This window comes from Arachis stenosperma, chromosome 1, assembly GCF_014773155.1.
Source record: "Arachis stenosperma cultivar V10309 chromosome 1, arast.V10309.gnm1.PFL2, whole genome shotgun sequence".
NCBI lineage: Eukaryota > Viridiplantae > Streptophyta > Magnoliopsida > Fabales > Fabaceae > Arachis > Arachis stenosperma.
In genome coordinates this window covers 125,617,412-125,643,826 of record NC_080377.1, presented here as the reverse complement: position 1 = coordinate 125,643,826, position 26,415 = coordinate 125,617,412, and the positions used below count along the sequence as shown (strand labels likewise).

General features: G+C 33.1%; 3 protein-coding genes across 4 annotated transcripts; 2 read left to right on the top strand and 1 right to left on the bottom strand.

The window, feature by feature from the left end:
- Window positions 1–9,728: 9,728 nt before the first annotated feature.
- LOC130945098 (homeobox protein SBH1) lies at window positions 9,729–13,479 on the top strand. Its single transcript, XM_057873778.1, has 4 exons — window positions 9,729–10,106; window positions 10,175–10,415; window positions 12,813–13,060; window positions 13,146–13,479. The coding sequence occupies exons 1-4, from the start codon at window positions 9,729–9,731 to the stop codon at window positions 13,347–13,349; spliced, it is 1,071 nt and encodes a 356-aa protein (XP_057729761.1). The 3' UTR covers window positions 13,350–13,479.
- A 2,584-nt stretch (window positions 13,480–16,063) lies between these two features.
- On the top strand, window positions 16,064–21,598 carry LOC130934082 (subtilisin-like protease SBT2.4). Its single transcript, XM_057863674.1, has 9 exons — window positions 16,064–16,278; window positions 18,440–18,973; window positions 19,043–19,138; window positions 19,484–19,553; window positions 19,643–19,928; window positions 20,015–20,355; window positions 20,446–20,713; window positions 20,804–21,076; window positions 21,186–21,598. Exons 1-9 carry the CDS (start codon window positions 16,064–16,066, stop codon window positions 21,596–21,598), a joined length of 2,496 nt encoding a protein of 831 aa, XP_057719657.1.
- Window positions 21,599–21,998: 400 nt separating this feature from the next.
- On the bottom strand, window positions 21,999–25,935 carry LOC130946115 (O-fucosyltransferase 15-like). 2 transcript variants are annotated; one of them, XM_057874797.1, is made up of 10 exons: window positions 25,368–25,935; window positions 25,057–25,143; window positions 24,863–24,956; window positions 24,687–24,748; window positions 24,465–24,553; window positions 23,744–23,864; window positions 23,505–23,648; window positions 23,047–23,378; window positions 22,682–22,922; window positions 21,999–22,484 (listed from the first exon to the last, which is right to left on the bottom strand). In XM_057874797.1, the coding sequence occupies exons 1-10, from the start codon at window positions 25,740–25,742 to the stop codon at window positions 22,176–22,178; spliced, it is 1,854 nt and encodes a 617-aa protein (XP_057730780.1). In that variant the 5' UTR covers window positions 25,743–25,935; the 3' UTR covers window positions 21,999–22,175. The 2 variants fall into 2 exon arrangements, with proteins under 2 accessions (XP_057730780.1, XP_057730784.1); XM_057874801.1 differs by having other exon boundaries at window positions 24,863–24,972; window positions 25,368–25,662.
- Window positions 25,936–26,415: the final 480 nt, after the last annotated feature.

The window sequence follows — 26,415 nt, the reverse complement described above, 5'->3', positions numbered from 1 at the left end:
TCATGCAGAGATGCGGAGTGAAAGAAATTGCAACTAGTCGGTTCAAAGTTGTCCGACCTATCAATACATTGTAGGATGATGCTACGTCGACCACAATGTAGTCTATGCTCAAAGTTTAGGACTTTTACCTCTTACCAAAAGTGGTATGTAAGGAGATGAAGCCGAGGAGTTGAATGGATGTGTCTCCTAACCCGAAAAGATTGTCAGGATAGGCTATTAGTTCTTTCTCTTCTAGTCCAAGCTTGTCAAAAGTAGGCTTGAATAAGATGTCGGCCAAGCTCCCTTGATCTATCAGAGTTCTGTGGAGATTTGTAATAACGAGTATCACTGTAATCACAACAGAATCATAATGTCCTGGGTTATTCCTTGGGCATCTTCTTTGGTGAATGAGATTGTGGGTAAGTCGAAAACTTTGCTTTCTTCACCCGACTTGGTAGACTTCTTTTAGATGTCTTTTGAGAGAAGACTTGGTTATCCCTCCTCCTGCAAATCCTCTAGCTATCATGTGGATTTGCCTATCAGGGGGTCTGTGGTAGCCAATCTCATCGTCCCCTATTTTAATCACATCTCTTCCTTTTTTCCAGATCATCCGAACTTTTGGCAAGGTATCTTTCTAATCGACCTTCTCTAGCCAGTTTCTCTATCACATTTTTCAAATCATAGCAATTATTGGTGGAATGCCCATATACTTTATGATACTCACAATATTCCGTCTAACTTTCAACTTTCTTGTGCAATAGGATGAGAAGGTGGAAGTTTTCTAGTGTGGCAATTTTTTCTGTGGATGTCGACAAGAGAAACTCGGAGTGGGGTGTAGTTATGATATCTTCGAGGCTTCTCCGAGTTGTATTCCTCTTTTTTCTTCGCTTCCTTATCTTTGTTTGGAACTTGAAGGGAGGGTTTGGCCTTGGAACTATTTCTCTAAGTTGAAAATTCTCCTCCATATTAATGTATTTCTCCATCCGTTCTTGTACTACATACAAAGAGGTCGGATATCACTTGGATACAGATTGAGAAAATAACCTTTCTCTAGGACCATTAACCAACCCCATTATTACTGTTTCTACGGGTAAATTTTAGATCTCCAAACAGACTTTGTTGAATTGCTTCATGTAAAATCAGAGAGTTTCTCTGACTTCTTGTTTGACCCCAGTAGGCTAGGAGCATGTTTAACTTTATCTTTATATATCGAAAAGCGGGAGAGAAAATTTCTTGCTAGATCGTCGAAACAAGTTATTATCTTAGGTGGTAGACTATCAAACCACTTCATCGCCGCTTTGGTTAATGTCGTTGGGAAAGATTTGCAGCGAGTTGCATTGGACACATCATCCAGGTACATCTGACTTTTAAAATTGCTAAGGTGGTGTCTTGGGTCGGTTGTTTCGTCATAGAGATCCATGTCAGAACTTTTGAATTTCCTAGGAACCCTAAGTCGCATGATCTCTTCAATAAACGGATCATCTCCTCCAAGTGGGCTTTCCTCCCGATCCGCCCAATTACTCCGACTTCGAAGGTCGGCCTCTACTAGTTTTGAGAGCTTTTCTTCTAACTCTCTTCGTTGTCGTACCTCTTTTCGTAAATCTCTTTCTGCCTCTCTTTGTCGCTCAATCTTCTGCTCAAGTTGCTATAATCGGGCATGGTGGCTGTGTACAAGTCTCATGATCTCTGTTGGATAAGGGGCTCTTCATCCTCGGGTGGATGAACTTCAGAATGGATTCACCACGGTAGAGGATTTCCCGATGTACCCTTTTCGTGGGGGGAATGGATCCTCTCAATTGTTAAAAAAAATTGAGAGTGTAAAGTGTGATCTTTAACTCTCCATTACTCTCTCTCTCATATTTATTTTTTGTTCCACTTATAAAATTAACGGTGAGAGATCACACTTTACTCCCTCAATTGTTAAAAAATGGAGAGGATCCATTCCCCTTCGTGGAGGCCACTCGTTCTTTCATGTCGTGGAGGTATCACGAGTGCTCGGTCATCGTTATGAGGTTTTGGTTTTGACTCAAACGCGATGTGACCGTCCTCGAATTAATTGTCCACCATGATTCGGTATAAACTTCCAGGTTCCCGACAACGGTGCTAATGTTTCAAGAGTTACTTGAAACTGGGTTATATTTGGGCCTAGACGTGAGATCCAGGCTCTTTCTATGGCAACATCCGACTTGAACTGGTGTCGGAGTACCGTTGTCCGAGTTCCTCATGAGGAAGTGGAGGTGGTATCTGTAAGGGACTCCGATACTTAAGTTAAGAAGGGTTCAAAGCAGGTTTTTTTTTGTAGACTGGGTCCTGAATATACTTGAGTATGTCAGTATATTTATAGTGGAAAAGATAACCACCTTTCAGAGTAGTTCCACTTTTAATGGTGGATAACTGTTTTCTTTCTTTAGAAAAATTTTTGAGATTTCTCTTCTAAATAACTGGGAGATATCTCAAGAGTTAACTACTTATTCAAATAAGTAGAGCTGAACTGCTGCCATCACGCTCGACCTCAAAGAGGTTAGGTAGGTATAGAGGATATATAATCTCTTGTATGGGCGTTTATTCTTTTTGGGTCTGACTGTGTCTTTAGGTTAAGGTATGAACAGTTTGAATCCTAATTATATTTTTATAAGTGACAAACGACTTTAATATTCAGTAAACAATTTATGCATATATTTTATTCGAATTTTTGTGCGAATATTTTGATAACTATTTAAAAAATATATACACAAATTTAGAATAAAATTTAATCTTTAGACTTTTTTATTTTTTTAAATTTTCAGTCCTTCACAAAAAATAAAAAATGAATAGTTTAAAATCATCAAATTTTAAATCTAAAAAAGTTTATTTATCTAATACTTGTAAAATATTTCATCAAAATTTTATTTTTAAAATCTTTTGAGAATATATATCTAATATATTAATATTTTGTCATATTTTAATTCTTTAAAGATTTTTTTTTCACCTTTTTATCTTTTAAGATTATCTTACCAGAATTTAAACCGTCAAATATCATTTTAATATTGTATTGTATGTTAAAATTAGAATCAAATCTTCAACCCTTGAATAAAATTATTGTAAGGTAAACCATATTTTTTTAAAAATTATATATTCACTTGCAAAAATATCCTTAATATATAATAAAGACAAAAATATTTTAAAACTATAAAAAGATAGATAAAAAATCATGTCCATTAATAGAATGATCAACATAATCATTTGCCAAGATATTAAATAAAAAAGGATAATTTTTTAGTTATTTATTGTATTTTTTAATCTAACATATCAAAAATTAATTTTTTGTGAATTAAAATTTTATTTAAAAATTTATTGCTAATTAATAAATTGTTACATAAACAAATTAAAATTTAAACTTATAATACTTATTTAAAAATAAATAAACTGACTAATTGACCATCTCAAATTGATTGTTAAAAAAAAAAAAAGAAGACATTATTGGTAGAAAAAAGGAAGAGTGGTAGCCAGTTAACACAAAAGGTGGGATTGGGTAGTAGTTGTGGTCTTTTTTCTCTAAGATAAAGACCTAGTAGTATATGTATTTGGGTATTCTTTTCGCAAATAAGGATATATTTTTTTTTTTTGTCAATCATGGAGCTGTGGATAGATGGGACGTAAAGGGGATGATAGAGAGAGGGGGTAGTAGCTGCTACCTGCTAGGGTTGCTCCTGTTTTCTATGTGATGGCTGTCCCCTCAATACTATATGCCCCGCCATTGCACCACTCCCCTTCACGGTTACTCTCTTCTCTACACTTACTAATCATTTATCAACTAACTAACATGCTCATCGTCATAATTTTACACCAATCAAACTACTTCACCAAATGAGAAGCATGTAAAACTGGAACTCATCAATAATAATATTTTAGAGAAAATAAATAAAGGTGTCAGGAGAATTAGGACCCACTGATTGGATTGATCATGGAGCGTTCATGTGTATGAATGCGAACTATTGCTTGTTTATCTTTAAAAAAAAGAAAGAAAGAAAGAAAGAAAGAAAACTATTGCTTGCTTGTCTCTATTGTCTGGAGTCTGGACTGTGTACTCTCAAATTAAACCGAACCTTCACTTGCTTACATCAGTGGATTAGGTTTCATCAGCTGCATCTTTTTGCAGTAGTTTGCCAAAACTCGAGACTACTGGCGCCACCACACGCCAGAAATTATAAATTCAAGAGAAATTCTTACATTAATCGTGGAGGAAATTTTAAATCTTTACCACAGATTTTTTGCTTTAAATTGAATTTTACTTATATTTCTGCCCTCTTATTTCTTGTTGCCGGATCTTTACTTCCGTGCGTGCGTCAATCGTATTTGTTGTCATGGGGTGATGAGAAATTGAGAAGACATGCCTATGTATCTAGCTGATATGGAAACCATTGTTATTACATTAATGGTTTTTATTTTTTTTACTAAACCGTCGTAAAATATTTTTTATCCAAGACAACTCTTATTCAAGACAACACTTGGAAAAAGTTGTCTTAAATAACAAAAACAACATTTACTGAAAATTGTATTTGAATACGACAAAAGCAATGCTTTTATTTTTCAAATAGTAAAAACTAAAAAGTGTTATCTTTAATAATTAAGAGTATATTTATAAAATGTTAGAATATCAAATAATTTAGACAACATTTTAGATAAAAAAAATAATATTTTATAAAAGTGATCTTAAAAAATAAAAACAATATTTATTTTTGACTTGGAAAAAAAGCCCTTAAAATAATTAATCTATAATTTTTTACTCTCCAAAAAAAATCTAACCTCTCTACTATGAACCCTAAATTTACCCAGTTCCTAAGCCTCCTCACACCTTTTCCTCTCCATCACCAAAAAATCGTCCTCCCTTTGTTTCGCGCCAGGCTCGCGTTCCATGGCTCTTTTCTTTTCTTCTTCATCTCTCTTTCTCGTAGCGCCTCTCTCTCGTCCTCCATAGCACGGCTCCACACGCAGCACGTCTCGTTCTCTCCCAACAGTAGGTCGTCGTCCTCCACGGTTCTATGCAGGCCGCAGTAACTTTTCAGTAGAATGTTGTCATTCTCGTAGTGTTCTCTCTCTTCGTTGTCCTTCTTGCACTTTACCATTTTGTCTTCATTAGCAATTCATCAAAAATGGAGCTTGAGTCAAATTTATTCTTCTATTTCTGAATAAACCTTTTTTTAATATTTTTTTGGTTTTTGATTTTTTCTATTATTGATTTTCAATTTCTTGATTTACTGTTCTTTCTTCTAACTTTTATTGGCTGTTGTTACTGTTTTTTTTTTTGAATTTCTTAATTGTTATTAATTTTAATTTAATTGTTATTGTCGCTGTCAAAATAGTTACTTAGTTAGAATCACGAGTTAATTTGCAACATTGCATGTTTTTGCGATTCTATTCCTTTCTTTTATAATGTTCTTGCTTTGCGTTTTAGAGAAGTAGTATTTGCGATGAGTAAGCACCAAAAATCAACAAAATCACGTTTTGGTGATGACCCATGACGTAGGAGCAAGTAGAGTTAATAAATTAATTATGTTAGTTAATTTTAATATGGAAATACAAGTCTCGTATTCTTTAGGATAGTGATCTTTGTGTTATGTATTAGTCTCACATCGTCCAAGTTATGAAGGCTTTTCTTCTCCTATTAGTATAAATAACTCATATACTTTTTATTTATAAAATAAGCTGTGTGCTTATTTTTCTCTAGATTAATTGAGAATAAGAGGTGCATCCTTGACTTGGCCAACCAAGGTGGGTTTATAGCTATTTTCACCATAGTGGGGTTACTAATCTCGCTAAGATTGGTGAATAGGGGTGGCAATATGTACCCTACCCGCGGGTACCCAACCCGACCCCACCCGGTTGGGTAGGGTTGCCAACCCGATCTGCAGCGGGTAGGGTAGGGTGCGTGTAGGGTTTTCGTGCGGGTCGGGTAGGGTGCGGGTTGAGCTTCAACACTACCCAACCAACCCACACCCTATATATGTATATATTATATACTTATATAAAAATATGTTTCAAGTGGATGTTGAACTAAAAATCTCTCACTAAATGAAAAAAATCCTTAGCCACTAAAAGAAGATTATTAATTGAAAATTTAATATCTTTTTTTTTTACATAAAAGTCAGTTCTATTTTAAATTATTATCAAGTTATATAATAATGTTGTATTTTTTTGTAACCCACAGATAGGGTCGGGTACCCGCGGGTTGAGAACGGGTAGGGTTAGGGTTGAGATATTCTCAACCCGCGAGTAGGGTAGGGTTGAATTTATATGAAATTCTCAACCCGTGGGTAGGGTTAGGGTTGGCTCCAAACCCTACCCTACCCTACCCATTGCCATCCCTATTGGTGAATCTAAACTATATCACTATAGTGAAATTGTCAACCTCGTCAAAATTGGTAACCCAAACAGCGTCAACCAATATTTAAGATAGCAGAATAAACAAAAAATTGGTGTCCATAAAAAATATTATATATATATACACGTGTGTTTTATAAAATTTTAAAATGGGTTTTTTATTTAAATAAAATATTTGGGCTCCTATATTACCTAATTCCCCTAAATGGTTTTTTTGAACGTGAATCCCTTAAACCATATAATATATAAATCGTCTTAGGGTTGTGTGTTTTAATGAATACATAAATCATTGTACCCTGGGATAATTTATGCATGAATTGCACAGGTGAATAAGGCATAAATCGTCCCAGCCCACTATGTGTTACGAATAACACGTAAATCGTCCTAGCCTAGGATGATTTATGCATTTTAACCTAAAACACTCTACCCTGGCACGATTTACGTGCTTCTTCCTAACCCTCTACCCCTAGCACGATTTACGTGCAAATCCCAAACCCACAAGTCCCTAGGACGATTTTTATTTGTATTTAAAAATAATTTTTTTAATTTAAAAATTAATTTCTAATCAACATTTAACACTTGATTATTAGTAAAAATTATATATTAATTTTATAAAAAATATAAAATAATATATACTATTTTTAAAAATTAATCATTTAATCTTTGATTTTTCATAAAAAATAATTAATTAATACAAATAATATTTTAAAAACTTAAATTTTGGAAACAAAATAAAATTATTTTAAATATTTTAACATTTTAAAATAATTTTTTTAGTTATAAAAATTCTTATATTTTGTGACAAACAAACAACTTGTTACAAACAATATTGAATTTTGTGACTAATTAATTTTTTATTACAAAATAATTGAAGTTTTTAAAATAAATGAATATTTTGTTACAAAATATTTTGAACGTTTGCAACAACTTCATTTTTTATTACAAAATATTATAAAATTTTGCAACAACACACTGATTCGTTACAAAAGCCAAAATAATTTGTAACAAAAAAATCAAATTATTACAAAATATCAAAACATTTTGTAACAAATTGTATTATTGTTACAAAATATTATTATTATTATGTAACAATCACTAATTTTTGTTACAAAAATTAATTTTTTGTAATAATTTTAAATTTGTTACAAAATTTTTGTTACAAATATTTTATTTTTTTATAATATATATATAATCAAGCCCATAATGTGATTTACATAAATATTTATGTAGTAGAATATTCTAGAACAAATAAATAAGTCAACACAATATAAATTTGATGAATAAATATATGAAAGTTAACTTTAATTAATATTAGTTTATTTTTTATTGTAAATTAATTTTTTGTTTTTATTTTTTAAAATTTAAAATTTAAAATAAAAATAAATTAAAAAAAATTATAACTTAAAAATTAACTTCTTAATTGAACTCAAATTGGATATAGTAGTAAATATGGTGTGATTGCATAAAAAAATGGTTGTCATATATTAAAGAAACACATGTCTTTTTACTTTAGATGAGTTAGAATTCGAATTACACATAAAAGTTATCACATAAATCGTCCTAGGAGCTTGTGGGTTTGGGATTTGTACGTAAATCGTGTTAGGGGGTAGAGGGTTAGGAAGAAGCACTTAAATCGTGTCAGGATAGAGTGTTTTAAGTTAAAATGCATAAATCATCCTAGACTAGGACGATTTACGTGTTATTCGTAATACACAGTGGGCTGGGACGATTTATGCCGTATTCACCTATGCAATTCATGCATAAATCGTCCCAGGGTACAATGATTTATATATTCATTAAAACACACAACTCTAGGATGATTTATATATTATATAGTTTAGGGGATTCACGTTCAAAAAAATCATTTAGGAGAATCAGGTAATATAGAAGTCCAAATATTTTATTTAAATAAAAAACCCTTTTAAAATTAATATGTCAATGTATTTTATATTATATCCTATATTCATATCCGTATTCATGCATCATAAATATATATAATTAAAGTATATATAATCAAGTATTAAATACTGTGAAGTCTTTGTTACGGAGCAGGTGTATATAGTTATATACAGCGTACATGTATAACGAGAAATATATATGGTAGTAGACACGATAATCATAGAGAAAAGGAGAGAGAAAGAAGAGACATTCGGACTGTCCCACTAACTTTACCAGCTTTATTTACTACCTTAGCTGCATACGCGCTTTCCTCTATGCTCAATAATAATCATCATCATCATAATCTTCTTCTATTACTCTACATTAGATTAGATGCTGGCCCATCATCATCATCGTCACTGCTACACTTACACACGGGAGTATATATAGTTGGAGGAGCTAAGCAACAATTATCACACCATATAGCTTTAGCCAAATAAATATATTCTTTTTTCTTTGGAAAAATTAGTCTTTGTTGAAAACTACTTTTCTCAATTATATTTTTAATTTGAGAATTAACAATCATGTCGAAAGAAACAATGAACGACAACGATAATGGACTTTTATTAAAGGTTAAAGAAGAGGACGGGATGATCACAATAAATATTAGTTTTTGATATATTTTTATTACTAATAACATTTTTAAGAATTAGTCAAATTCCAAAATAAAAAAAGTGAAATATTAATTTATCTGGCAAAAATAATTTATTATAAAATAAAATATTTGATATAAAATTTTTATATAAATCCATTTGAGTATTTATTATAATAATACTAATAATAATAATTTTGAAAATTATGAGTATATATATGAATAATATAAAATATTTTATATAATAATATAATTTCATTATTTTTTAAAAGATCGTTCATACGGTAGTAATTATTTACTTATATAATTATTACATAATTAAATACATATATAATATTTTTTGCTTTTTAAAGAGCGTATTTTAACTAGTTTATACTTTACACTTTTAACTTATGAAAATTAAATTTGAATATACTTATATGTATAAAAAATAATTATTTTTGATAACATAAGGTTTACATCTAAAATTACTTTACATAATTGTGCAAATAAAAAGAAGAATATAAGGGTCCTGTGACTTGTTGGGTGGTCCTCGATTTGATCGTTCCTTACAGTTTGGTTTGAAGATTGAATCTCTGTGTTTGTTGCAGTGGAAGTAGTGAAGGAAATTCATTGGGAAGGTAAAAGGGTAGCAGTGCACGAATGAGGTGAGCCCCTTCTCTCACTCTCTCTGTGCCCCGCGTGCTCTCTGCTGCTTCAACTCCAAATCTCTATCCTTTCTAGTACTACTCCTCCATCCATGCAAACTCAACTGTTCTGGATTTTCTTCTGATACTTTCTTTCTTTTCTACCATAAATTCCGGGAGAGACTGAAACACACGCATCATCCTCATCCTCATCCTCATGTTAACTGACTGAAATGGAGGAGGGTAATGGCACTTATAGTATGATGGCTTTTGGCGAGAACATCATGACTAGTAGTAATAATAGTGGGATTTATCCAATCATCATGATGCCTTTACTCACTACCACTCACAATCAAGTTATTAATCCTCTTCCTAATCTTAATTACTCTAATCCTAATAATGCAGACACAAATAGTTCCTTCCCTCTTCCCATGCTTACTACTCATCAAGAACCAATCCGCAACAACACTGGGATATGTTACTTTATGGACATACACAACAACCACCATGGAAGCTCTTCTTCTTCTTCCTCTTCATCAGCTCTCAAGGCCAAGATCATGTCTCATCCTCACTATCATCGCCTCTTGGCTGCATACGTCAATTGTCAAAAGGTGAACAATAACCATATATAATGATGATGAGAATCTTTTTGTTTCCCTGACTGGTTAGAGTTGTGCAGGTTGGAGCACCGCCTGAAGTGGTGGCAAGGTTAGAAGAAGCATGTGAATCTGCAGCGGCAATGGCAGCAACTTCTTGCATAGGTGAAGATCCAGCGCTGGATCAGTTCATGGAGGCCTACTGTGAGATGCTTATCAAGTACGAGCAAGAACTCTCCAAACCCTTCAAGGAATCCATGCTTTTCCTTCAGCGCATGGAGTCCCAGTTCAAATCCCTCTCCATTTCTCCTTCCAATAACTTCGGTGATCACCCAACTACTTCCAAACGCTCTTTTCTTTCTTTCCTTTTCTTCAATAACCATATCACTATTTTGTTTCATGAAAAAACATTTTTTTAAAATAAAGTAGTAGTAGTAGTAGTAGTACTAGTGGTAGATACATATGTATGTGTGCAAGGTAACTCGGTCTTCTCGGTATTAGGGCATTGAATGAAGCTTCTCTCATCTAACTACTCTACTTTAAATTAAATTCGCATAATTTCACCTGTTTCTGGAAAAGCAGAATCCAAGTATTTATTTGTCAGTTTATTAAAATTTCCCCATTTCACATGCTTACCGTGACTATCATGAACCTACTAGGGTTTCTGGAAACTGGTGCTGCCTAGTGTTCATCCCCAGGTGGAGTATTTGTCCTGTTTGGCATAGATTATTGGGGGAAAAAATAACAAAAAAAATTAAAATATGAAACTCTATAGTTAGTTCATGGATAAGCATTTGTTTTTTGTTGCATTCCACCAAATTTGAATAGGTATAGCTTCCCATACTTTTATATCATATATATATATGGATGATGATCAACAATGAATTTTCTTCTGAATTGGTCTTTTTAGATTGATAATTTCATATAGCTTTTTTAAGTTGGCTTGTGCATAAGTGCATTTACTTTACTCTAGTGTGCTTATTATTAACAATTAATTTACTACCTTCTTTATTTGTTTTTAAGAATTTTTCTACATTAGAGTTTTAGAAGTAACTATAGTAGCAGTAAGCTAGAAAAATGATTAGGAATTACAATCATTACTCATAGTAAATTTTCAAGTTTATAATCATAGAGAACTTACTAAAAAGGATTTCATCATTTTTTCTATTGACTACAAAATTCTTATTCCATATTATTGTCTCATAATCACTCATTTATATTTTTGTTATTATATTATCTCCGTTCTATTTTTTAACTATTCTGTGGTGATAAATGAATGTGGGAAAAGAATGGCTCTTCCTATCTCAACCAAATCTTACTTTTAAAATTAAGATTTTGGCAATCAAGTACCCCATTAGGACTTATTCTTTCAAGAAAACTTTCTTTTATAATTTAATTATTTTTAAAAAAAAAAACTTACATTCAATGTATTCGTGTGCAATGTTACATTACTACGGATAGAGTCCATTTTGGCGTTTTTGTATCCGTAGGTGCAGATGCATATTACCATGATTTGCAGATGCATTATCCTTGATATGCTTATTATTGCTATAATTGTTTGTAACAAGATGTAGTGGTACTATTTATTTGCTTGTCTTGTAACTAAAAATGGATAGCCACTGTCTTTATCTTCATGTAAGTAATGAATATGTCAATTCAATACCACCCCACCATAATGTCAAACTTTGCTGCTAAAGTATCAAAGACTGATGGAAAAACATGTAAAGTTCATCGCATATTGCATATGGCCTTAGCTTGCATATAAACTTAACCTGTTTAAGTGAATCAATGTTCTCAATCTTTCAACTATTGATGGGCCAAATATAGTATCCTTTTCCCCATTGATTGGTTTAAAGTGTAAGGCTAAATGGTTTTGGAGATAAATCCATAGATCAATGGATAGTATATTTTTGTCCTTTGTCCCCCACGTGTGTGACTAGCTAGTTCATCTAAAGTTAACATTATTAATTATGGAATTGGATTATTATTGGGGGGAATGGATCCTAGCAAATTGTCCTGGTGTGGTTAATTATCAGACTTAAGACTATCCAAGTCTATATTTTAAGGAGTAATAATAAAAAATATTCATCCACTTTTCACCTTAATGGTATTGGTGAAGGAGTTCAATACACCCCTAATAAATATTTAAGGATAATTAGCCATTGAATTATGGTTATGGGTATCAGCTTCTATGATTTCAACAATTGATGATATTCTTGCTAGAGATATTGCTGCATTATGATCTAGGACTTATGCAAGTGACTGATGTAAGGTGAATGAAAACATTGAGTGCTGCTTAGTCTTTGAATAAGCTTATTAAACAGGAGATCTTATATTCTGTATTTAGACTGTTCCGTCGCGGTTGCCAATTCGGTGTAGAATGAATGCCTAAGTTCAGTAAGTTGTTAGATAAAGTGTAACCTAATACATATGGCATATTGCTGAAGAGTCATTCATTGGTGTTAATTGTTTGCAATGGTTAGTTATTACAGCTACATATAACATTGATTGAAGTAATTGAATAATTTGTTGGTTTTCTTCTTGATCAAGAAAATTGAGATGTGATGTTCTTTGCACATTCTGAGCCCAAATGTTAAAAGGAGTTGCAGATAGATACACTTTTCTTTGACAAAAATATGATTAGTCTTAATCATGCCTTGCTCTTTAATATTCAATCTTATGAGTTCTAGTGCTTAATGCGGCTGATATGAAACAAATCAGCCGGTAATGAAGGTGTTGATAGGAATGGATCATCCGAGGACGATGTTGATTTACAAAACAATGCAATAATTGATCCGCAAGCAGAGGAGCGGGAGCTGAAGGGTCAGCTTTTGCGAAAGTACAGCGGATACCTTGGTAGTCTGAAGCAGGAATTCATGAAGAAGAGGAAAAAAGGGAAGCTCCCTAAAGAAGCAAGACAACAGCTACTTGAATGGTGGAGCAGACATCACAAATGGCCTTACCCATCTGTATGTGCCTTAAAACTATATCATGATCTTCAATTTTGTGAAATATGTGATAGAAAAATGTGGAGATTTTTGTATGTATGAACAGGAATCACAGAAGGTGGCGCTTGCAGAGTCAACAGGTTTGGATCAGAAACAGATAAACAACTGGTTTATTAATCAAAGGAAACGGCATTGGAAGCCTTCGGAGGATATGCAGTTTGTGGTGATGGATCAAAGCCATCCACATTATTACATTGACAATGTTGTGGCCAATCCCTTTCCCATGGATTTTTCCCACACAATGCTTTGAGAAACAAAAATAAATGCAAAGGCATTCATCACTTCAAACTTGAAAAAGTAGCATATAAATGTAATGTATGTAGAGAGCAACGCACGTCTTGAGTAGTTAGTTATGATGCTATTAAATATATATAACGGAACCTAGGTGTTCAATCATAAACTGTATTTTGTAATTGGACTTGGAGCTTCTGAATTAAAGAAAATGAGAGGACTTGATCTATTCATTAGTCCAAACATAAGCGAAGCCATTTTCGATTATCTCACACGGCGGGCCAAAATATAACGTTAAACTTGGCGATTTGGCCACAACATAAATTTCGGCGGGTAAAATTTCTCCTTCTATCTAAGACCTAGGTTTAAGAAACAGTTCAATGTGGACCCACAAAAAAATAAAAATAAAAAAATTATGTTTACATTATTCTTTTTACATTTTTTATGGTGTAAATTTTTGGTAATCACTTTTAATATCAACAAAAGAAAAGCATACAAAAGGCATATATATATAACCTTAAAGAAAATTTCGAAGATTTGAATGTTGTTTTATATATATAATCATTTATGGACTAATTATAAATTCTTAAATAAAATTTAAATTTGCAGATAACAAAAAAAAGTTTGAAAACCAAATTTATTGAACCAAAATTAGTTAAAACTTTCTATTTTTAACTTTATTTAATGAGATGAGCAAAGTTTAATTATTATCCTTTCATGTAGGTGTACGCAAATCGGATATGGTCGAAAAAGATCGAATATGGTCGAGATCTGATCTGCACAATTTCTATCCGATCGGATATGATATGATATTCACATTTTTTAGTGTTGGATCTGATCTGATCCGTATATTTGCAGATCGGATATCGGATATATCTACATAATTAAACTTTCTCTTTTTAATTATATTTCTATGTAAAAAATTCAATAAAAATATTTCTTTCACACTTTTAAAACCTATTTATTCCAAAAATATTTTTAATCAAACTTTTTCTAAATAACAAAAATAAAATAATACAATATATAAAATAAAAACTACTAACTAAAACATACAAACAAATAAATATAATACTAAATACATATATATATATATATATATATATATATATATATATATTTTAATTATTATTGTATGGATCTACGGATCAGATACGTGGATGCAGAGCAGATATCCGCGATTCGATCCTTAAAGGGTGCAGATCAAATCTTATCCGATCCGATCATTCTGCGGATTCGATCATACCCGCAATTTTCGGATCGGATGTGAATTTTTACGGTAAATTTGCGAATACGATCCGATCTATAAATATCCCTACTTTTACTCGCCTTATCGTTTTTGCTGTAATATTTATTATATATAAAAACATTGATTTATATATTAAATACAAAAATGTTATTTGTCCTTTAAAATTCAACTTTTAGTCAGTTTTATAGAATTATAAACGCATGTAGTAAACCAACTTGGGTTGGTTAAATGTCACTCGTCCGCTTAAACAAGTGTCGCAAATCCTTAAATGGAGTTCCGAATCAATGACAAATTAGTTCTTGTCCTTGTCCTGTCGGGCTGGAAATACTGTGGACAAAAAAAAAATGCATATAGTAATAATGAGGGAAAAAATTTTAAAATTCGATTCACATTAAATTTGGAATTAACTTTTAGTATAATTAAATGAAAAAAGATAATTACAAAAAAGATTATTGTGTCAATTAAATTAAGAGAGTGATTCACATTCTCTTATAAACACAAATGTTATTAATTATATATCTTTATTTATTCTGTATAATATTTTGGCTAAGTAGTATTACACTATTGCTCCACAAAAGATATCTTTTATTGTACGCAAAGGCACATTTTTCCAATATCAATTCATCGATTTACTTTATGAATAAATAATAAAATAAATAATTAATATTTAAAATTATTAAAAAGAATTATAAAAATTAAAAATTATGAGACATATATCTTTTAAAACAAATTCTAAATATATCCTATCCTAAAAAAATTAGGTTAAAAATAAACTTTTAGTTCTTAATATTTTCGTTTTGAAAAGCTTCTTTATCTATTTCTTATGAAAAATTCTATAGTGTCTTAAAAATTAGTGTCTAACTTGCTTAAAAAGTGAGAGAAAAAAAAGTATAGATTCCACTTTTTGTATTTATATCATATAATGTAAAAATGAAACATGGTAGACACCATAACACCGTACCATTCCTTATATATACTCTTAATATTATTCTTTGATTATATGGCCATGAATGAACCATCTATGATCATAATGTTTTCAGAAATTTTCCTAGTTGTATTCATGTAAGAATGACAAATTAAATCCAAATCCAAGAAATAATTTCCATTTTTCCACTAGAAAAAAAGGAGGAAAACTAAACATAAGAACCCTTTACGTCACCATATTAGGCCCAAAAACATAAACTCTAATTGGACCGACCAAGTAACAGAATGTTCTACGGGTTTTATATTGCTTGTTTGCGAGGGGAGGATTCATCTTCGCGTGAGATGACATGCATTTTTTATTAATAGACTCATGCAATTGCTTGGTAAAGCTAGCACTAAGAAATGATATAAATTACCTTAAAATATGCTAAATTTTAGAATTCGTTCACGTTATCAGTGAGGCTATTTTATCTCCTTGCTTTGCATCTCTATATATAAGAATCGTTATTACCATCAACTCTTCAACTAATCTTTCTTCTCTTTTTTTTTTCTTCGCCTCAACAATGGCTAAAGGGAATAGTGTTACCTCCATGGTTTTACCATCATCACTAACACTGTTACTGATGATGAGTATCTTCATTTCAATCTTTGTGATTTCCATTACTTGTTTTCATGATGATGAAGAGAGACACATATACTTGGTTCTATTGGAAGGAGATGGAATTGCTTTCCAAAAAGGTTCTCATAGTCAAGATTCAACAACAATTGATCCCAACAGGTTAATTAGTTCATAGTAGAGACTTTGGTTTGATTAATTTACTCTCTGTTCATAGTCCGATTTATTATAATGTCTCATTTATACAGCAGAAATCATGTTCATTTGCAAATAATTTTTCTTCTAAAATCTTCTGTCAAGTTATTTCAGATCATTGATTCATCATCATAACACCGAAATGAGAAACTTCTACTCTTCTAAATTCGTATTCACTAACAAATTAAGCATATATAAGTTGAAAATTCAGATGAAGTCGACTTCACGTCAAATTAATACTTAGATGAAAATTTAGTCAAATCAATTAAATTATTTAACGACTCTTAGATATCAACTTTACGTGAAGTCAACTGCATATGAGTTTCCACCCATATTAAATTCATCAATAGGTTTCGTTTCATTATTTTGTGTATCGCTGTTTTGCACTATTTTGAATGTAATGCTGTTCAATCAAAATTCCTAGTTAAAATGCCAGCCAAATTATAGTGAATATATTTATGATTTTTTCCCGCTATTTTTTTCAGTTATTTCTAAGAAATTTGTCACATGTTTCTGATGACAAGTTAATTAATTATAACAAAGGAAAATGAATTCTATTTAGCATTACTTGTTGCAATATATCTGAATCTTTTAATTTTCTCTAATTAAAGCATATTTGTATTTCGGTGATGCTAACCATTACTTGTTCAACTAGCATTTATTATTCTCTCTACATTTTATCATAAAAGAAAAATCACTTAATTTGATATCTTAATCTCTTAATTTTCATTAATTAAAGCATATTTGCATTTTTATTATTCTTTCTGACTTTATTTATATAATAAAAAACTATATTTAGCATTTACTTACTTCGATATCTTACGGATATCTTAACTTTCTTAAACTAAATCATATTTGTATTTTATTATTCTTTCTAATTTTCTTATCATAAAAAAATCTCTAATCGTAAATTACTTGAATCACAAAATACATTAATAACATTTAGTTGTTATGAACATTAATTTCCATTGACCTGACAGTATAGTCAGTATTAATTACCAAAGAAATCAATAATCAATCTTATTTAAAGTTTAAAAAATACTATACGCACAATAAACTGTCACTAAATTATTAGGCACTATATATTTACATACATAAATATATATAGTTTAATTAATTTATATATATTTTATATTTTAATATATATTTTATATTAATATCTGATTTAATATACACCTAAAATGATTTAAAGATTTGTTATTATCAGGGTTTTATCTCATAAGTGTCATATTTAGAAATTGCAAAAGCAATTTTTCAAAAACGATAAGGAAAATTAAAATAGATAAGATTCGTGCTTTTATACAAAAGTATTACATAAAAAATTATTTTAACAATTACATGAATTATTAATTTCATAAAATGTTAATAACTGATCGACTTGACTTAGTTTGTAAAGTTTTTTAATTTGAAGAAGTAACATTTTGTTTTGTGTTTTGATAAATTAAAAAATAAAAATACTATTTGTACACTAAAATTATTTTTAAATGAATTTATTAAATATAAATACTAAATTAAAAAAATAATTTATTTATCAAACAATGAAGAGTATTAGATTTTAAACTCATTTAACATATTTTGGGAGTGTAAAAATAACTATTTACTCTTTATTTTTAGAAAAATGTTAGAGGCGAGTAAAATTTATTATTTTTAGTTAATAATATTTAAAATATATTAGTAAATTATGAAATTAAAAAAATTAGATAAAAATATGTAAAAAAGAAGGCTAACTTTTTTTATTAGGAAAGTAAAAGTAATAATATACCTTAACATTGTAATTTTTGGTATTTTTTAAAATTATCAAAAGTACACAAATTGGAGGGTCCGATTTCTGTATCTCAAAATTTTTAATTTTTTTAACACAAATCGGACGGTCTAATTTGTGTACCTTTCATAAATCGGACAGTCCGATTTCTGTACATCTACAAATCAGACAGCTCTAGAAATCGGATGGTCTGATTTCTGTATCTCTAATAAATCGGACGATTTGATTTTTATTTTTCTAATAAAACTGTACCACATTTACGAATAACACCCCAACAATCCACATTTTAAAAAAATACCACTACCAATATTAAAAATAAAAAGTTTGAAAAAAGAGAGTGTTGTCTTACTTTTATTGATAAAATAGTTTGGGCGCGGAAACGGAAGCAAAACACGATGAAATTCTACAAAGCGCTCTGGAAGATGGAAGCTACAAGAAGCTCCACAGCTTTAAACACATGTTCAATGGGTTTTCCGTGCGCACGAGCCGATCCCAGGCCACGAAGCTGAGAAACTTGGCCGGAGTGAAGCTTGTACAGAGAGACAACGGAGCCAAGCTTATGACAACCCACACTCCCCAGTTTCTAAGCTTACCCACTGGTATTTGGACGCAGCTTGGAGGACCCGCACACGCCGGCGACGGCGTTGTCATTGGTTTTGTTGACAGCGGCATCAACCCCACCCACCCTAGCTTCGCTTACGATCCCAACTTGCACCCTTTCACCTCTAACCTCACTTCTTTCTCATCCGCTGAGTGTCAGTTCGGTCCCTTCTTCCCTGCTTCTTCTTGCAATGGCAAGATTGTGTCTGCCAAGTTCTTCTCTGCTGGTGCCCAAGCTGCGGTGAACCTTAATGCTTCTGTCGACATCCTTTCACCCTTTGATGCTGAAGGACATGGCAGGTAATCCATTCTGCTACTCACCTCAATTTATCTTCTAAGATGTATGATTGTTACTTTTGATGATTTCAGTCATGTTGCCTCTATTGCTGCTGGAAATGGTGGTGTTCCCGTTGTTGTGAACGGCGTCTTCTATGGGAAAGCTAGCGGTATGGCACCTCGTGCAAGGTCAGGTATTTTTTAAGGCACCTACTCAAATGAAGATGTTAAAAACATCTTCTTATAAAGAGTCTTGTGTTAAAAGTGTGCTTTATTTGTTTAGCCACATTTTGAAAAAAGATAACACTTTTTATAGCATATCATTCAAATCAAACCCTACAATTTATTATCTAATGATAAAAAAGATGTATATTTACATGAAGACAATTGTAAAATCTTCATGATAGTATACACCATTTTTTAATATCAGTTCCTTGCCTTGAGTATGACATATTTCAGATAGATATTTTTACTGGTTTTGCTATATTATGTAAAGTTTATTACTTTTTTTGTTTTGTTTTTGTTGCATTGCAGGATTGCGGTTTATAAGGCTGCATATCCAAGCGGGTCAACTCTTGCAGATGTTGTTGCAGCTATGGATCAAGTAATTTTTGCACATACATTGTCAAATAATTAATCTTTGAATACCTAATTGTTTGATTGATTTATATAAATATATATATACATATGCAGGCTGTGAGTGATAGGGTGGATATATTAACAGTGTCTGTGGGACCAGATGAACCACCACCAGATGGCACATTAACCTTCGTAAACATGTTTGAGGTTGCCATGTTATTTGCAAGGAAAGCAGGAGTTTTTGTGGTCCAAGCTGCAGGGAACAAGGGTCCATATCCTTCAACTGTGGTCTCTTTTAGTCCCTGGGCCATGGGGGTTGGCGCTTCCACCACTGACAGAACCTACCCTGCTCATCTTCTTCTTGGGAATGGCCAAGTTCTAGATGGTGCTAGCCTATCAGGTAATGCCGCTTAGGTTCCCAAACGCAATGTTTCAAGAGCATAATGCTCCTTTTGTTTGAGCTTCTTTATTTAATTACCTATTCAGGGCCAGGTTTTGGAAATGGAAAAGTTTTACAAAAGCTGGTGTTAGCCAAGGATGCATTGAAAAAAAATGGAACATTCCAACACACTCCGGAATATATAGAAGAGTGCCAGCATCCAGAAGTTTTCGATCCAAACTTGGTGTTTGCAAGGATAGTTATCTGTACCTGCTCATATGGATTCTATACTGGAACCTCCTCTTTTGCTGCCATTGTTGATACGGCAAGGACTCTAGGTTTCTCAGGTTTTATCTATGTTGCAAATCCAAGATATGGTAGTTACAAACCGCAGGCATATCCTTTTGCTCTTCCTTCCATATTGATCTCTCGTGTAGATGATGCCAAGGTATAAAAAAGAACTAATTAGTCATCATTTTTGTATTCTAACTGAAACAAGGCTTCCATTAACTGAATAAACGGTTGCTCCTAAATGTAGGTTATATCACAATATTATGAAGAACATACCAAGAGGGATGAGAGAGGAAATTTCATAGAATCTGATGCCATGGCAGCTATAGGGGAAGGAAGAGTAGCCTCTTTCACGGGGCGATCACCGGTTGTTAGTTTATTTTCTTCAAGGGGTCCGGATATCAGTAACAATAGAAAAAGTCTTGCTGATGTACTTAAACCTGATGTTCTTGCTCCAGGGGACCAAATATGGGCAGCCTATAGCCCCATGAGTGTCTCGAATCCCATGCTGAGAGGTACACACATAGCGTCGTCTGATCTATTTAGCCAATATTCAATCACAAATCTTAGTTGCTGTTGTAACTCTTCTGTTATGACACATATAGGGCATGAATTTGCAATATTATCCGGTACCAGCATGGCCACACCTCATGTAGCCGGAATCGCAGCACTAATCAAGCAACATAATCCATCATGGACTCCATCTATGATAGCATCTGCAATAACCACAACCAGCACAAAGTTTGATAATCTTGGAGAGAATATAATGGCAGAAAGCTATCCGATAGGCACCTTGCATCCCTCCACTCCCTTTGAATGTGGGGCAGGCATTGTCAACCCTAACCGTGCCAATGATCCAGGCTTGGTTCTGCCATCAGGTATATGTACTAGTAAAGTAGAAGAGCCACACACTAGAATTGAATGCTTGATCAGCTTGGTTCTTTTACCTGCTCACAACATGAATAATGTTTACTCTTCTTAAAACAGAGTTTGCAGACTATGTCAGCTTCTTATGCTCTTTGCCCGGCATTGGCCAGGATACAATACTTGCTACCATAGGGGTACCTTGCAACCAATCATTTTCCGATCCATATGATCTAAACCTTCCTTCAGTAACAATATCTGCACTGAGAGGCTCAGCTTCTATGCGAAGAACTTTCATCAATGTGGGGAACAAAACGGAGACATATTTGGCCACTGTTATGCCTCCATTTGGAACTACCGTTGATCTGTCTCCAACTTGGTTTACCATAAGTCCGCAAGGAACACAAGATCTGAACATTCGACTCAATGTTTACGCTACCATGAAAAATTTCAGCTTTGGTGAAATTGTTTTGACAGGAAATTTGAATCACATTGTAAGAATAACGTTGTCAGTTTTACCTTCTTTAATATATTGAAAATCACACTACCTAGCAAAACAGCCACCTTTTGTTATGCAACTGGGTTTTAGTCAGTTTAACTCTAACATGGTTGCATAAAAGTGGGGAATGCTAGGGGTCAACAATTATGAGAAGTTGGCTGGTGTTGGTTACCATGCAAGACAAATGTAAGAGAAAAAAAAATACTGGTCACCTAATATTTTTCCATAATAATTACATGCAAAAATACTTAAATGTATAGAATAACTCCTAATTTGTTCTTTAGACTCTAAGCCTGAGCCTGCAAGTTTCAAAGGAGTTCGGTTGTATTAGTTCCAAGATAACCTTAAGTGACAGGATAACCCAGCCCTAACTATTGTTAAATATTCGGCTTTTAGCGACAAAATCTTTGGAGCAAAAAGAGCTTGAAAGAATCGTATATGACAATGGTTACTATTTGTCAGAGATCAATTCCATGCTAAGTTATGGTACAGTGTAGCTATAACATGGAGCAGCCTAACCAAATTAGTAAAGAAAAATAACTAACTAGTAGAATAAATGAAAAAGAATGTATAAAATTGCAATGGGCAATTAAAACCAAGCTAAAACAAATGAATCAATCTGTCCTGCACATACATTCTTTACACCTAGGATATCTGTAAACACTTCTAGCCTTGGGCCTTGTCTGTACATGCTTAGTTTGTCTAATTGCTTTCCTCACTCTCTGTTCAAACACTCGCCATTCTATGGTAGAGTTCTTCATGAATATACTAGCAAGCCTGCGCTTATTAGGACGTATTGTTGGCATTCTTCCTCCTCCATAATATATTCGATACCCGGACACCAAAGATGACAACTGACTACCCGAATCGGTCATGGCAAATGCATCAGAAGCAGTGCATCCTATGAAGTCCAGTGCTGCTAACTACAATAGATATCATTTCTTGTTATTCGTCAAAAGAGTAACAGTAAAGCCAAAAAGACCCAATGTTCCTCTTATGATGTTGTGTTTTCATATCCACATGCACATGCACGCACGCACACATTGCTATGCAGGCTCAAATGATGCTAAGGATCAAATAGCATAAAAACACAAATTGAACAATGTCAACCGATACTCACCTGAGATGAATAATTTGCAAAGGGTTCAAGTTCGGCAGCAGAAAGCAAGTTCTCCTTAGTGACTAATTTAGGGTACAAGCTGGTCAAAGCAACCAACCGTGAGCGACCTCCATATAAATTAGATCCAGCTACAAATACATGTGTCTTGCGGTTGAAACCAAGACCAGCAAGCATAAGGACTGCTTCTTCCGGTGTCAAAGGACATAGGCCTTCGGCCCTGAGCTCTGAGGGAGAAGGCAATCTGCATAGAATATTCAAATTATTGAGGTCAAACAAGTTCCAAGAGCAAGGGTTTTTCTTTATCAAAAATAAAATTTCTGTCTGTGGGGAGAATTTCACATGATTAAGATTATAGTAACACATACTTTGTAGTCCTCTTCAACTGTGCCAATGCAGGGAAATGAATTTCACGATATGCATCCAATTCTTTCCTCTCTTCTTCACCTCCCCCAAATTCACATAAAGAATGGGAAACCATGTCAATTTCAAATCTGAGATGTATAGCTAGGTATTTTGATGCTTTCTTGACATTATTTCCATTTTCCTCAACTGATTCTGCAAATGGACCAAGAAGATAACGGTCCAATGGTCCAATAAGACCTTCATGTTTGCGTAATCTTTTAAGAAGCAAAGCACCAGTTTCTTGTATTCTGGGAACAAATTGCAGCGCATGAAAGTTACATCTGCAACGAAGTCTCTATATGAATTTCCCCGATTAGGAATAGCACACTAGGGCTTGAAATTCAAGAAAGACAATAATAGAGGCATATCTGCCAGAACCTGGCGAATTGATTTTAATATCTAAGCATCAAATGACATTTACCTGAAGTTCAAATGGTATTGGGTCAAATGCAAGGCGATTCCCAAATCCAACAAAGTGAACAACTTGATTTTTAAGTATAATAGGTAGGATGTTTTTCAAGTAAAAGCTAGGCTTTGCCTCCTTTACCATGTCAACATCTGTCACCTGAAAAAGCATTCCCACAATTAAGAACATACAGAACCAATATATTTGAGTGTACTTATACTCTTATAATCTGCTGAAGTAGGAAAGTTACTTACAACACTACCAATTGCCTCCAAGTCCAAAGACTGTAGTTCCTTGGGAAGTTCATGCACTATCCGAATATCAGGAGTCAAGTAGTTAATAAAATGCTCCTCCTGATAGATATCGCTGAATTGACTATGAAATTATGAAATAAGAGATCATAAGTTACACTTACAAATTCGAAACGTCAAAGAGAATACCCATGGACAGCAAATGTGAATATAAAAATAAAGTAGAATAAAAACTAAACTAAAATTTTACCATGGTAGTTTCCCTTCCAAAAATATGGGATAAAAAAGGCAGTAGTTAGTGAATTGCTAACCCATATGCCTAACCAGCTAACCTATCCCCCTGAATTTTTCATATAACTTGTAGCTATGTATTAGAATCACAGGTTTTATTCAGCTACAACAATCATAAAAAATTCACTTTCATATTATAACATCCCAGTAATCATCAGAGTTTGTACTAAGCATTTGGTCTAGCAACTAAATATTTCGAGAGAAATTAGGGGCTCGTTTGGTTTGCATTTCCAGTGTATAATGTTTTTAGTATTTTTGTGGGGAAAAAGAAGATTCACTGTGAAAACAATAAAATCTTTTTTTTTTTCTTCATAAAATCCTAAAAGAATACTGAAAATGGAAATGAAAATGAAACACAAACCAAACATGCCCTATATTGTGTTAGTCAAACTATGAAGAGGATGAGGAAGGAAAAAGATAGACAAAACATCACCTCACATCTCTCCATACACTACTGTACATAAATTTGGGAATGACCAAAGTTGAATTTAGTAATCGTGCCACAACAACAGCATTGCAAACCTGTGGCGAACCAAATTGATCATTTATGCTGAGTTAATCCATTAAAAAGAAAAAACACTTTCAAATCAAACAAAACCCAAATTCAAAGATGCAGTAAGCATAAAAACATAGCAGTCTAACAAAGAATACTTACAGCAACTCGCTGTTGATTGTTCCCACCATTTGCAGTAACCAAAATGTATCCATTCTTTCCTTCTGGGAGAGTACATTAAAGGATAGCAGAGTGTGAGTTCATGACACAAGGAAATCTTGTTTGTACTCACTTTCCGACATACAAAGTGCTGCAGTTCTAAGTTCTAGCACACATACCATTAGGTTCCCAATTACGCAGATCAGAACAAGGTCTCCAAGTAGATGCAGGAGCCAAAGGTTCCTGCCACAAATCCTTTGGTTCTCGTTTATCCTGTCCCATATGAAAACTAAATCAGAAATACTTACACAAACATGCACCAGAGAGAAATCCAAAACAATTAGAAATCATTCTATAGACTCTATCGCTTTACCTCTGCCAAGGCATGGGCAGCCAAAGCCAGCATCCTTTGATATCCCTTGTGTGGTTTTTTCCCTTTTCCAGACTTGTTCCCTTTACCCTGTAAGCATCAGCAAAAAATAATGACCAACACTAAGAAACACAACAAAATCATCCAGCAGCCATGAAATTAAGTTATACTAATATCCCAACTATTCTATATATAGCATATAAAATTAGAGCCACATGTTTACCTACCAACTATCAATGCATATATACTATATTAACGGTGAGTACAATATGAGGATAACAATATACTATTTATGAATGGAAGAAACAAAGCACCTGAACCGAAACTGAAAGGGAAACAGAGGAACGGATGGATAACTTGGCAGCAGATTTAGAAACAGGAGGATTTGGTGCGTCATGTTGAAGCCTTGCGAGCATAATCCAGTTCACAAGGAATAAGGAACCTAGCAAAGCAACAAGTGCCATAACTACTTTGAGGCGTTTCCGTCGGTACCATGGAAATTGGGATCTGCTTCTGCGGGAGCTGAAGGGGTGACTGGGGCCCACCCTCGACGAGTGAACTGGCGACGATTGGCGGCTCCGGGGGGTAGGGGGGCATGAGGAGGAATAAAGACCGTTGAAGGAGGCGGAACGGGTGGCGATGGGTCCGCACCGATCTGGAACTGGAAAGCCGTCGGATGCGGACACCATGATTCGGGTTCGGGTGAGATCAGATCCGTAAGTGTGGAGACAAAAAAATCTGAATGAATTGTTTCGAAGGAAGAAAGTAGGATTGAATAATAACCGTGATAACAGCCGTGGCGCCAAGTTGGGGTTCTTATGTTAAAGTAAAATGAATGAGCTAAGAGCATAGAATTTCTACTTGGTTTCGTGAAATTGAATTATTTTTCTTCTTAATCCTGGGGTTTGATTCTCCATTGACACATGTGACATGACACCATTTTTAGATTGCAATTTTTTAATATAATTAATTTATTTTTCATCCACGTTATTTTTGTGGAGTTTAATTTTGATATATGGCCAAAATATATAATTATATTTATTTTTTATATAATTATTTATTTTTTGCTAGTTTATATTATGTTATTATTGTTTAATTATAAACTAATATACTAAAAAATAAGAAGAAGAAGAAGCAAAGAAGGATGTTGCTTATTCGTCAAAAGTTTGGCATTGATCAGTTAAAGAAGCAGTTTAGTATCACTATAGCTTTGGTAAGACCAATCCACTTAGCAACAGGGGATATTAACCAAACTGATAATTCAAGCACTTTTGTCAGCTATTAGTTCCTGAATTTGCAACTAACTTAATTAGTTAGTTATAGTTTCAAAAGAAAATGTTCAAGCGACATGGAGTAGAAACA